Below are 14,044 nucleotides of genomic sequence, written 5' to 3'. Positions count from 1 at the left end.
GAATTTGTTATAGCATAAGATTCAAAACCGTTTGATACTTTTTCTGATAACAACTTCAATTGAACGTACGACAAACTTTTAAAAAAACTGTTGAATTTCAATAATCGGAATACATAACTACATTTTTTGAATTTTTATAAAAGTTTATGGAGTTGATCTACTCAATGAGATCTTTGAATTCAACGGTTGGATTGAAGAAATATAATGCCGATATCGAATTATTAAGCGGAGTAAGTCAATGAAGACTTACTCTTGGAGTCAACGGATCCCTCCCCTATTGCTATTATCATATTGTAATTTATAATTACATATTTTACCGCTAATTAAACCCGTGCACCGCACGGGTCGATGTTGTAGTTGATAGTCAAGCTTGTTTCCTTTCTTCTTTTTTTTGTATATATAAAAAACATCAAAAGCAGTTTTTTTTTTTGTCAAGTAGCCTAGTGGCTAGACTCTCACACATTTAAATGTGGAGAAATATGAAATTCAGGATTCGAACCCCGACCATTCTAATGATGTCTCCGGTAACTGCCATTTGAAAAATAAACCGAAACATGTATAAAAAAAAAATCTAGAGCATAAAAAAAAGGTGTAGTTCACGTGCATCATTGGCTTTAATTAAGCCATGAACTTGAATATTCAGATTTTTCTTTTTAGTAGTTGAATATTCAAGTTTATAACCACAAATAGCATAGGCTTATGTAATGCAAATAGCATATAGGCTTACATTAAATTAGAAAATAATTTTTTTGTTTAAAAAATAGAAAATATTTGGGTATAAATTAGTAAGGTGGGTGCACATAATTTAAAGAATCTTACAAAACTAACCTTCAATTTACTACTTTTAGATATTAAAGATGAAGGGTAAATCTGTCTAAATGAAAAAGGAGCGCATATTAAAGAAGAAGGGTATATTTGTCACAATAATATTGAATAAAAGTGAATAACTCATGTGAATAGAGATCAAACCTTTAAAAAATTGAAAATAGGGGATCAAAATTACATTTAAGCCAATCCATTAAACTATTTTATTAGATAAAAATTTATTTTTTATATAAATTTACACGTAATCAAAACTTTTGTTTCAAGAATCTTCCACGTAATTGTAGGATATTGCTACTTTTTTCTGGATCCTTACAAAAGAGACGTTCCTTAAAATCTGAAGAAGAAAAACATCACCATAGTTGTTTGTTCTGGATCAAAGGTTGTTAAATCAGAGCATGTCAGAAAACGAAGAACACACAGAATACACAGCAGACACCGAACCCTCTGCAGCGGCCAGAAAACGTTTGAGGGATAGGTCAAAGGTTCGTGTTACATTCAATTCATTTTTTTTTCTTTCATTTTTTCATTTCACTTTTCACAAACTGTATCTGTTTTTGATTTTTGTGATGTGGGTTTGTTTTGTTTTTTATTCAAAATGAAGGAGGTATTGTCCAAACAAGCCGTTAAGATCGCAAAACGTGCTGAAGAACATGAAACTTTCTTCAACAAGGTGTGTTTTTTATGCTTTTTGATTCATTTTTTTTGTTTATTGTCATTTGGGTATGCAAATATTAAAAAAAGTTTTGGTTTTGACTTATTTTTCATAATTTATGGCCATTTGGGTATGTCAATATATTAAAAAGTTTTGATTTTGAAGTGTTTTTGTTGTTCTTTTCATTCAGGTTATTCATTTATTGAATGTTCTTGGCTTTGGTGGATTTTGTTTCCTCTTAGGGGCAAGTGAGTTGATTAATTAATCTATCATTCTAACTTATAAAGTGCAGTTTTGTTTTTAAAAAAATTAAAATTTTCAATGTCTTATTTGTTGTTTTGATTTTTTATTATTCTCTTTTACAGGACCTCAAGATGTTCCTTTAGTCTATTGTTTGTTCTATGTTGTGTTTGTTCCTCTTCGTTGGATATATTATAGGTTCAAGAAATGGCATTACTATCTCCTGGTAAATTCAAATATCTCAAATCTGAGTTTGGAATTTCATAATTTTGCATCTATGAAGCATGAATATGGACACTAGACATGCATTCACACATCTACACTGGTAATAATTTGTGAAAATAAATGCGATTGTATGTAATTACAAGGGTCATTGTTGTGGTTGGGTCGGATATCGACATATGTCATACACCTGGACATGTCTACCATCTGAAAGTTCAGTGCTACATGGACCATGGTTCCCTGCATTCACAAATTTGCCGCATTCTTTGGTCGTTGGATTGAGAGGGAATGGTCCAAATTTCAAGCTTGGTATTTTTTATTTTGAAACAAATTAAAAATTGCATTTAATCTCGATTGTCTGAGGTTAATTCCACGACCGCAAAAATGCTGAATGCGGCAAATTTGTGACAGCTGAGAATCTGATTTCGTGCTACATAGGTATTACTTTCATTCGCATTATGGCACAATTTTAGTCATTTTGTAGCATTGTATAGGCATTTTGTGAGGAGGGATAAAAGAGAATAATATGTAACTGTCAAAACCATGGAATTTGTTTCCTTGCAATAACTGTGTGACTTGGTTACCGATCTCGACCGTCCAATCTATGATAGAGGATAGAAATTATTTATAGTTGATTTGGTGAAATGTGTAATCTGAGCTATCTGATTTCAAAATGGTTTGAGATTATTTAGTGCATGTAATTGTGCGATGCAATTATAATAGTTAATCTATATCTCCTTAAATCATATGCAATGTAATCAAGACATTGGGCCAAGTGGTTATTGAGATCCCCCTAGGACGAATCGTTCCGGAGAAACCGAGTTCGATTCCTGATGGGAACAATTCTTGGCTAGACCGAGTTCGATTCCTGATGGGAACAATTCTTGGCTAGACTTTACTTACCTTGCGGTCTAACTCTGGATTACTGGGGCCCACTTCCCCTAGGAACCAGAGGGTTAATACCAAAAAAAAAAAAAATCATATGCGATGTTAGCTGTATTGTCAAAAAGTGTTTTTTTTTTTTTTTTAGGCTAAATGTTGTTTGAGACACATGACTGCAAAGTCATTGAAACTGAGTTTCAATTCCCTTTTCTGATTAAAATCATCAGAGGAGTGTCTCATTATTGTCATTATCATAAGGATAAAGTCATTAATGTTTTCGTTTTCTTCTGTAGAAATATAAGTAATGAGAATAAGTTGGTTAAATTATTGTTCATATGTTTCAGGACTTTTGCTACTATGCCAATACAATCTTCTTGGTTTATCTTCTTTTTTATCCAAAGAATGAAAAGCTTTTTCTGGTTTGCTTTTCATTTGCCGAGGTGAGTAATTTATCCTTGGTAATTTGACGTCTTAGCATATGAGTGGTTCGTTGGTTGAATGTGTGACTTATTTAAGGTATGTTGCAGGGGCCATTAGCGTGGGCTTTGATTGTTTGGCGTTGCAGTTTGGTGTTCAATTCTGTTGACAAAATCATTAGTGTTCTCATCCATCTTTTACCTGGTATGTTATACCTACAATACTTAACATTCCTTTCTTTTTTTTCAACTAGATATTCAACTTTTGGAAAACCATTGTCTTCTATTATGATCTTCGTAGATATATGCATATAATGTATTTTACTTGTGTGTGTTCAAGTTCTACATTCTTCATGATTTTTCTATTGAAAGTTCATAATATTCTAGAGTGGTATCTAGCATTTACCTTATCTTAATCCATTAGGTTTGGTTCACATAGATAGATCATAGATCTTATGTTATAGGAATATTTTTTTTTTTATATTGACCCTCTGGTTCACAGGGGAAGGGCCCCCCCCGGTAATCTAGAGTTCAGCCGCGAGGTAAGTAAAGTCTGGCCAAGAATTGTTCCCACCAGGAATATTCAAGAAGTCCATATACTTGATCCACATGTGCAGATTTTTCATCAGTGATAATAGAAATGAGGTTTTGTTAGACAATTTTGTAGAAATTGTGCCTTATTCTATCCGTGTAAAGTTCACAACTCATATTTAAAAGTTCATAAGAAAAAAGGCTAAAAACGCACGAATGTGTGCTTGTCAAGGAAGTTGTGTTCGTGCAAAAGAAATTTAGAGGACCTTCAATTGATATCATCCAAAATTATTGTAACAGAACACACAAATATTTTGCTCTAATATCGGATGTGTGTGCGCTTATTTGTAACATTCACGATAATCATCCATTTTTGGTTCTAATGACACCTTTAATGAAATGATTTTTTTTTCAGGATTGGTTTTCTTTACCATTCGATGGTGGAATCCTGAAACCTTAGTAGCCATGCGACCAGAGGGAGCTGCCGCAAGAGTTACATGGCCTTATATTGAAGATAAATCCTATTTATGTACATGGTTGTTTTTGGTCCCCTTAATAGTTTACACCCTGTGGCAGATTCTATACTTCCTCATTGTCAATGTCTTGCGTCGACAGCGGTTCTTAAGAGATCCTGAAGTCATGACTTCCTACAAGTAATGATCTGTTTCTTCTCTTCGGCTTAGCCATATATGTTTACTTTAGATCAGTTTTTTTTAAAAGCGATCGCATTAGCTTGATTTAACCACTATTCTCTGCACTCTCAAGGATCGCATTGCAATTGACTATTATTTATTATTAATTGGGTTTGATAGTGTTTACCCTGTAATAATTTTATTTTTGCAATTCCAACCTTGTAATGCGAAGATTCCGACTTTTTAGTCCCTCGTTGAATATGCTGGCTTATGACTAGATATAAATGATGCCACGTCATGCTTAGTGAGGGGGGGTCAAACCGAAATTCGCTAACATTACAGTGGGCAGGACACTATTTAACCCAAACAGTCATAAGCCAGCATGTTCAATAAGATACTAAAATGACGGAATCTTAGGGTTGGAATCACAAAAAACAATATTACAGGGGGGTAAACTGAAATTCACTAACATTACAGGGGGTAAACACTATTTAACCCTTATTAATTTATGTGTATTTTAAAACTGTCTTCGAGAGGTTTTGAACTATGTGTCTCTGTCTATGGAGGTTATAAGGTCACACTCTTACCATTTAGCTGACACGAATTTGAATTCTGCACTTGGAGATTCCCTGCATTCAGGACATCGGTGACCGGTTTGATCTCAAACGGTCCAAATTCAAGCTTGGTTTTGAATCATAAAGCAAACTTAAAATCTGCATTTTTCTGGATTGTCCAATCTTGATTGAACGACCAACAATGTCCCAAATACATGAATGCAGGGAATACAAATTTGAGCTGACACCTCATGGACACATGACTGGTATTGAAAACCTTTTAGAGTGATTGATCATTTTTTTGACATTAACCATTTTATTGACCTTAACCTTTTCATAGGGAACTTTCTAAAAAAGCTCAGAAAGCGAACAACATGTGGTGGCGCTTAAGTGGCTTGCTTGGAGATAATAACCGCTTGTTAATGTTCATTCTACTTCAAGGAATGTTTACGGTGGCAACAATGGCACTGACTGTTCCGATATTCTTGTCCTATAAATTGTCGGTGGTTTTCCAAATACTGAAGGTTTCTGCATCAGTGTGGAATGGAGCAAGCTTTCTGTTAGAGGTAATGCCTAGGCAGGTAATTCTGAAGGAGAAAAAGAAATCAGAGATGCAAACTGTTCCATCCAATTCAAATTGATGAATCATAGATTTTGATGAAGTTAAAAATGATAGTATTACTTACTAGTTGAGGTTGTAGTGTTACTATGGTTTTGAAAATGCCACACCAATGTACATTCTCAGGTTTTCTTCATGTAACCCAAGTTCTTTTATTTATTTATTTTTGAGCAATGTGTTGAAAAGTTTGATAACTTGCTATAGTTTTGTCTTCACTATATATGATAAGTTTTTTTTTTCTTTTTCTATAGAGCTATATAGAAATAAATTGTAATGAAAAATATATTTAGCATTAGATAGAGCTGCTCCTGCAAGAACATATAAGCGTTTTTGTTTTCGTTTGTTTGCTTTCTAGCAAAGACAATTACGACACTTAATACTCTCTCGTCTATTGGGTTTGAAGCGATTTCCACAAATATTTTGCAATTCAATCCAACAAGCCATGCTTCTTCAGCGGGTGTAAAGGCAGCACTAGTGTAGCAACTATCAGGTCTGTAGCATGTATTTAGCACACAAGAACTTGTTCTCTTCAATTCTACAACATTGTAATAAAGAATTGGCGAAAATTGTCAACATTATACATCAATCGTTGCAACTTGCAACTGAGGCATATGTGTGGTCTCTTCCTATGTTCTATGTATCTCAGTATGAGTACAATATTCCAAGTGCTAATATGAGATACACTTTTCTGCAGTAATTTTATGTGATCGATGCATGGAGGTGTTACCAAGTTCAATCAAAGTAGCTGATATAAATGTTTCAAATGAAATTTGATCCTTCCACGACAACAATATTTGATATTTAACTCTTTAATCAATTTGATATTGGATAGTTTTTGAAGGGAGCAGCTTTCAACTGGCTAGAATGTGTCACCTTATCTATTAAGTTTTACCAAACACAATAGTGTCCTATATGCATCAAGAAAAGAATTGGAGAAAATCAAAGCAATACACTTGTAGCTTTGATCTAAATTTAAGTGGCCAATTGTTCAGTGTCCTGAAATTAGATTCATTGAATCCCGGATGTTATTAAAATGTTATACAAGTGTCATCATTTCACAAATATATATCCGAGGATGCCGAAGTTTTGGGCGGTGGCGACAGTGATGCGATTTTCGTAAAATGGGCTGAACTTGACAGAGTAACCATTGAATGGGGTTTGAATGGGGTTTTGAAAACAGGCATGGTTTGATGATTTTAAGGATTTAGTTTGATGATTTTAAGGAATTGGTTTGAGTTAGATGAAAGAGTGAGTGTGAGGTGTTTGATTCGTCATATGTTGGTGTTTGTGAGGATTGTGTGTATAGCAAGATCGAGGATTTTAAGATTCCCCAGATTCGGTAGAAGATTAGATGATGATGATGATGATGATGATGATGATGATGATGATGATAATTAAAAATTTAATGAAGAGCGTAATAGTTGAGCCAATATTTCATAATTCACTTCAATTTCGAATTTTAAAGTTATTTTATCCGCAGTGTGATTTTTGAAAGGTACTTTTTTATTAGAATAATTTGAAAATGGAATTAGGTGTTACAAGAATAGGGTATAAAAACATCCCTCTACCCCTGATTATTTTAGACCTATAGCTCTTTGCAATATTATTTTAAAAATTATCACTAAGACGCATGGCAAACAGAATTTATCACTATATCCAAAAAAATAAAAGTTATCGCTAAGACTATCGCAAACAGAATTAAAGATCTTAATGAGGTGTCTATTGCAAACAAAATTAAAGATCTTCATGAGGTGTGTTTCAACGGTGTCATTCCCTATTTTGGTCGATGGCAACCCTTCTCATAAGTTTTTCTCATAAGTTTAATCTTGGGAAAGGCATTAGGCAGGGAGGTTCCCGGCATTAGGCAGGGAGATTCCTCTCTTCTTACCTTTTCATTTTATGTGTTGATGTCCTCTCTGGTATGATCATAACAAAACAAGACTTGAATCTTATTAACGGTATAGCTATTGCTCCTAATTTGGTAAGCAATGTCATAATTTAAATTTAAAATTTGTAAAATAATATATTGGCATATTGTTGTCAATAATATACAAGACTTAAAACTAAGAAGGTTGTTGTACTACACGTTATCATTTATCTCACCATCAAATATTTTTGTATATGTTACTCGTGTATTTTTCCAGTGCTCGATATATATATATATATATATATATATATATATATATATATATATATATATATATATATATATATATATATATATATATATATATATATATATATATATATATATATATATAAGACTTAAAACTAAGAAGGTTGTTGTACTGCACGTTATCATTTATCTCACCATCAAATATTTTTGTATATGTTACTCGTGTATTTTTCCGGTGCTCGATATATATATATATATATAATCAACCATTTAGTAAATGATTTATTAATATATGTATAAAATATGAAATGAGTAAGTTTAATTTGTCAAAATTAAAATAGAAATCAAGAATGTGTTTAGAATTTACAAAATGAGAACATATAAGCATAAAAAGTTATTTCATTATGCATATATAAAATTGATTAAAATAATAGTAATTTAGGGATAACAAAAAATTATTATGCATGGTAAACAATCAATCATACGCATGAGATAAATAGCTTAACGAATAAATGAAGATAAAATATACTTATAAAATAAATACCCGTAAACAATAGCGGCCTCTAGCACAGTTTGAGATGGGCGACTACCCAAGGCTTTATGTTTAAAGAGGCACCAAATATTTTTTAGTAATGCATAAAATATCTATAAATATTAGATGACCATAAACTTATTTTAAGTATCGTAAATAGCTAGAGGATATATATTTTTGTTTTTGTAGTAGTAATGTACTCCGTAAGTTTGCACAATTGTTTTTTATTTTTATGAATGTATGCAAAAAAAAAAATTGAATGGAAAGAAAAAAGAAAAATACAAATGAAATATGGAAAGAAATAAGAGATCAAATAAATGGTTATCCATGTAATATTACATAAAAAATTAAGAGAATGAATTATAATATGCTGGTGTTATGCATGTAATATTTAGTAGTGGGTGTTTTTTGTGATTGATATGTATGACTCCAAGAGTCATATTTAAAATATGAAAATGAAGAAATTGTGTATGATTTCTTAATATTAAATTTTAATTTTTTTTTAATTTAAACTTCATAATTGGTCGATGATGTCATGCATATAATTGATTGATGGTTTTATTGGTGATCGATATCTATGAATTTAAGAGTCATATTTAACACATGACGTTATGGATACAATTGTAAATTACTTCTTCCGTCCCAATGAGCTTAACTCAGTTGGTAGGTATATCATATATATTATAGATCACATACATTAATTAGGCAAATGTTAAACAGTGCCTGCCCCTGAGGCACTGTTTAAGAAACACTAAAGTGAATGGGTCCCACTTATTTTGCCTTGATTGAAGAGAGATGCAGATAAATGTTAATTAAAATATATTAAAAGAATATGTAACGCTCATCTCTTTCTTTTTACTGGTACTGTTTTTCTCTTTCCACCTTTCATACCAACTTACAAGGCAACAACTATGAACGAAGCAAGGATTTTCCAGCAACTCATCAAGCTTGTTAATAGCCATTTATTTCTCCATTTTCTCAGTCATGACTCTCCGGTGCGGCGATTCTCCGGTTTTCCGGTGATTAGTTCATTTTTTCACAGATAAGCTCCGAGTGACAATGGATCTGGCTAATCCATTGTTTGTGCATGTCGTCGACAACCACCTTGCTCGTCGGCCGGAATTTCGCTGTCGTCTCGCCGGTGAAGCTGTTTTTCCCCATTTTCAATTTAATCTCTTCTCTAACCAATCTTCACCGGCCACACATTCAAACTGCTCTGATCTACTTGCCGGCGTCCGATCTCTTTTGTCAACAGAAAAGAAACGATTTTTCTGCAAAGGCTCAACAAAGCTGTGTTTACTGTTTACTTTTCGCAAAAAAAAAAATTGCTATAGAATATTTTTTTATTTAATTATTTTACTTCTACCAAGGTTAAAGAAGTGGGACCCATTTAATTTATTCTTCCTTAAACAGTGCCCCAGGAGCACTGTTTAGCAGCATCCCATTAATTATTCATTGAATTTAGAAAGTGAGAATATGCTTATAGTTAAGGCATGAGGAAGGACTTAAAAGTTGAGATACTAATTAAAAATCATTTAAAAAACTATGAGGACTTAATCGTAAATTATATAAGAGTTTGCGGATCTAATTAAAAACTTTTTAGTTTAGGAATCCAAATATATAAACTATCGACAAATTTAAAGATTCAATTTTAATTTATGTTTTAAATTCAAAAGGCTATTTAAAAATTCAATGATTTAAGGATCATAAAATAATTAAGAAATATTCTAAAATAGTCACGTGACCAATAAATTTACATCGGATTATCCTCACAAAAATCACAAAAATATTATATCATTTAATAATCTATAAAGTAAATATTATTTAATTTATTTTTCAAATACTTATTTATCTTTTTGTCGGTATGGCCAAATGTAAATTTTTTGGTCACGTGACCATGTAAGAATATTTCAATAATTAAACATACTTGTTAATCATAAATATCTTTTCAATATCCCTATCAACTTTAGTGTATCCGCATTTATTTTAAGGATTTAATTTATATACACCGTCAGTGTAAAAAATTTACACATGCATCAAATAATATATTGACACGTCATGTAATTTATTTTAAAACACATGATGTGTCACATTCATTAATTGTTGTGGCAACAAATTATTAGACGTATATTAAACTCTTATTTTAAAGCTTAGAATTATTGTCATACCTATAATTTATTATTATTAGAATTCATTTGATAACCAACAATGAATTAGTCCAAATTGTAAGGGTCTTGATCCCCTTAAGCGCGTGGTCAGGAGTTTGATTCCTAGCTCATGTATATGAAAAAAATTCGGCAGAAATTAATTATCACTAACGACGGTGAAAACTTCGTACCATAATAAAAAAAAAAATCATTTGCATAAATGTACCAAAAAAAGAAATTCATTTGCATAATTTGTTCGTGCTTGATAAAGTTGAATTGTACACATCCAAATTCTATTATTTATTGTTCCTTTTTGAAGTGATTTTCCAAAGCAAAATTGTTAGCTGGTTACCCAATGAGCAGAAAATATCAAAGCCTTATAAGATCACAGTGCAAGATAAACACATCACTTATCACCACACTGACAAAAAAAAAGGACAAACACATCACTATTAAGCCAAAAATAGCTTCTTTTATAATAGCTTAATTAAGGCATGCTTCATTTGACAATCTATTCCCCAAAACAGTGTTTGAATTTTGAAATACATCACTATTAAGCTAAATTGTTTGTATTAAACTGTTATTCTATTTTATTTTAAGCAAGAGTTTCTTTCATTATTTCAATAATGAAAGTGTGGGGTTTTAATTAGGCTATGCATGGATTAGGAATTTAGGACATAGATTGTTCACTTCATATTTGACTGGGCAACAGAAAGCAAAGATTCTTAGTGAAAGTGGTTCTCCTTTATTAGGCTTGAAAACTATAGTACATGCTTGAAAATTGAAATCTCCTTTCCTCATTGTGATCCTCAAATCTTCATGTATACATCACAATTATAAAGTACAGTCACCTTTTTGATTGTTTGCAAAATAAATCTTACAAGTAACACACTGATGTAGAACACCAACACATACGATTACATTCAATTAATTTTCTTAAATTATTACAAGTATCGCTATGTTGGTGTCGCATAATCCAACTAGATTCATATATCCAATAGTAAATCACATCTTTATTCAAAAATACAATCAGAGGTTCATTGCTGCATATTATAGAAACATACAAGCTGTGCCAAACCATAAGTTCACACTTCAAATAATCAGGTAGAAGCTCTAATAAGACATCAAAAACATAATTAGAGCTTCACCTAAGCTATCTTCCTATACAAATCAGTTATAATTAAATTCTAATGCATGATCTATAGGATCATAGTAACAAAAAGCCGTAGATCAAAATCAATCAACAAAACCCGGTTTACCCGATTAAAAAATCAAAATCAAAACCAAACTCAAATCTCTCAAAAATATTTGTTCAGTAGGCTCTAATAATTGAACCAAAAAACCATAATTAGAGCCCAATTCCTTAATAGATCTTTTTACAAAGTGTAGTATAATAGGGTTTTAAATTGCGATCGCATGCGATCACGTAGTTCTTAACAATGCAGTGAACTGAAGTCAAATGGAGCAGATATAGCCATCATTAACGTGCGATTCGCGTAGTTCTTAACAACGCAGAGAATTGCGGTCAAATGCAGCAGATACAGCCGCAACTGCAGTCGCATTAAAACATTGAAAATCATTATGTTGTGGCCGAGATTACAATGGCGGACCGATATTTAAAACACTCGTTTAGTGTAATTAATCTCTTGCAAGAGGCAATGAGGCATTGCCTTTCTCCTTGATGGAGTTAAGCTTTTGCAGCTTCCATTCTCCCCTGAGACGAGCAATGAATGTCGCTGCCTTCGCATTCACGTCGGGGCTGGGACAAAAAACCGACTCACCAACATTGCCATTGTGATTCATAACGGTGTTAGTAACAGCTGTGGCTTCTGAAACTTCCACATCAATGTGCTCCCGTTCAGGCGAAGTACTTCGCGAACTCTGGTTACTTTGTATCTTAACAAAATCACCCCGAACCACAAACTTCATCGCCGGCAGCTTGAACGGCGGTAGAGGTGGCGGAACAGGGATCAGTGGTGACTGGTTGCCGGAGTTTAATGTCTCGTTGAAATTGCTTGATTTGTTTGGTAATGGCGGCTTCGTGTTATTTCTCCGGCGTGGTAATGCCGGTGGAGGAGTCTGCGGTGGCGGAGGGATTTGATTCTTTAGCCTAGACGATCTCCTGGACGGCGGAGGAGGAGGCGGCGCCGGTACTGAATAAATTTTCTTGTTCTTACCAAGTCCTTTTCTGAATATACTATGAAAAACTGAAGGTGGGGGTGGCGGAGGAGGCGGCGGAGTCATCGGTGCAGCCATCGTGTTGTTTGTTAATTCCTCAACATTATCATAACGGTGATTGTGATCATTTTTCGGTCTCTGCTTCTTCTTTCGCTTTCTCTGATTAGAAAGTACCGAAGCCCAAACCATTGCTATCTCTCTCTTCACATTACTCTTCCTTCGCTCCGTCTTCTCCGATCGTGTCTTCGCCGACAACCGTGGAGGCGACGGCGACAACGGCGGCGGAGGATCATGCGGCCGAGACTCTAACCTCGTGAACTCGAGATCTTCAACCTCAGTTATCTCACTCCTACTCTCCACACTCCGATGCATCTGATTCGAATGACGCCGAGATAAAACCGGCGGAGGTGGCGGTGGCGAAGGAGGTGAACGTGACTTCACCGGAGAAGACGAACGAATCTCAAAAGTGTCCACCGGAATTTCCTTAACATGAACTTCTTGTAGTTCTTCTTGTCTACTTCGATACTCCGGCAACCGTTTACGGTGGTCCGAGACAGAAAATGTAGCTCTCACCGGAGAACGAAACTGTTTCTCGATTTCAAAATCATCAAAGAAACGAAACTTGTAACCGTCATCACCGGTTTCTATCTGACGTAGATCTGGATAAGAACTACTACTCCTTCTCAACCGGTTAACACCGGTAACCGGTGACTGTAACCGATTCGAACTTTCATCAAACACTTTCCTCTCATCACTAGAGAATCCATACCATTGTTGCGTGTCTGAAACTGAAACGCTGCGGAATGCGTCGTTTTGGATTTGTTGCTTGGAAGAAGATGAATCGTCGTCGTTTTTTCTAGAGAAAATTCCGAATAAGATGGCGAAAACGACGAGGAGAATGTTGAGGGAGTTCATGTTCCAGTTGCTTGTTTTGACGGCGGAGAGAAGGGGAGGGACGGTGAGGAAGAGGAGGGTTAAGGTGAGGATAGGTAATAGAATGATGAGGAGTGGTGGACTGATTAACGGTGGCGATGAGTGCCACGAGTTACTATTACGATGGGGCATTGTTGTTTTGGTGGAATGGAAGCAAATATGGTGGTTGGTTGTTTTGGTTGGTTCCTCTCTTTCTCTCTATGTTTTTTTGGTTGTGTGTCTGTTTATCTGATTTTGTTTTTGTATTTTTTGATATTTGATGGTAATGGAATGGATAATTGTTGGATACAGATGTCAAGGTCTTTTGAAGGATTAACAAATGTAATTAAAGTAGGGAAATTCTGATATGGACCACTTCATTAAGTGGTTTATGGTAGATCAGTTATAAATAACATTATAACGAATACGAATTTTACAAAATTCACTGTTGAATTGAAAGTTTATATCATATAGATCATTCATAGAAAAATTTAGAAAAATTGAAAATCATTTGATATGTTACTGAGACAAATCAAGATTAACGGTTTATTAAATAACGTAAATCTTGATGGGTCTCAATAACATA

At 33.8% G+C, this 14,044-nt stretch overlaps 2 protein-coding genes across 2 annotated transcripts; one reads left to right on the top strand and one right to left on the bottom strand.

Annotated features, from left to right (window-relative positions):
• Positions 1-925: 925 nt before the first annotated feature.
• On the top strand, positions 926-5,767 carry LOC123884358 (glycerophosphocholine acyltransferase 1-like). The gene is made up of 8 exons (XM_045933446.1): positions 926-1,307; positions 1,427-1,495; positions 1,668-1,725; positions 1,843-1,943; positions 3,166-3,261; positions 3,349-3,442; positions 4,184-4,421; positions 5,295-5,767. The coding sequence occupies exons 1-8, from the start codon at positions 1,221-1,223 to the stop codon at positions 5,593-5,595; spliced, it is 1,044 nt and encodes a 347-aa protein (XP_045789402.1). The 5' UTR covers positions 926-1,220; the 3' UTR covers positions 5,596-5,767.
• A 5,592-nt stretch (positions 5,768-11,359) lies between these two features.
• LOC123884357 (formin-like protein 18) lies at positions 11,360-13,765 on the bottom strand. Its single transcript, XM_045933444.1, has one exon. The coding sequence runs from the start codon at positions 13,609-13,611 to the stop codon at positions 12,007-12,009; it is 1,605 nt and encodes a 534-aa protein (XP_045789400.1). The 5' UTR covers positions 13,612-13,765; the 3' UTR covers positions 11,360-12,006.
• Positions 13,766-14,044: the final 279 nt, after the last annotated feature.

The sequence above is a fragment of the Trifolium pratense genome, linkage group LG5 (genome assembly GCF_020283565.1).
Source record: "Trifolium pratense cultivar HEN17-A07 linkage group LG5, ARS_RC_1.1, whole genome shotgun sequence".
Lineage (NCBI taxonomy): Eukaryota > Viridiplantae > Streptophyta > Magnoliopsida > Fabales > Fabaceae > Trifolium > Trifolium pratense.
This window is presented reverse-complemented; position numbering and strand designations above follow the sequence as displayed.

Bases quoted from the DNA above. Each gene is read 5' to 3' on its own strand.
- LOC123884358 (XM_045933446.1), top strand. From the start codon at position 1,221: ATGTCAGAAAACGAAGAACACACAGAATACACAGCAGACACCGAACCC. The intron at 1,308-1,426 runs GTTCGTGTTACA...TTCAAAATGAAG, and splicing joins GTTTGAGGGATAGGTCAAAG to GAGGTATTGTCCAAACAAGC. The intron at 1,726-1,842 runs GTGAGTTGATTA...TCTCTTTTACAG, and splicing joins TTGTTTCCTCTTAGGGGCAA to GACCTCAAGATGTTCCTTTA.
- LOC123884357 (XM_045933444.1), bottom strand. From the start codon at position 13,611: ATGCCCCATCGTAATAGTAACTCGTGGCACTCATCGCCACCGTTAATC.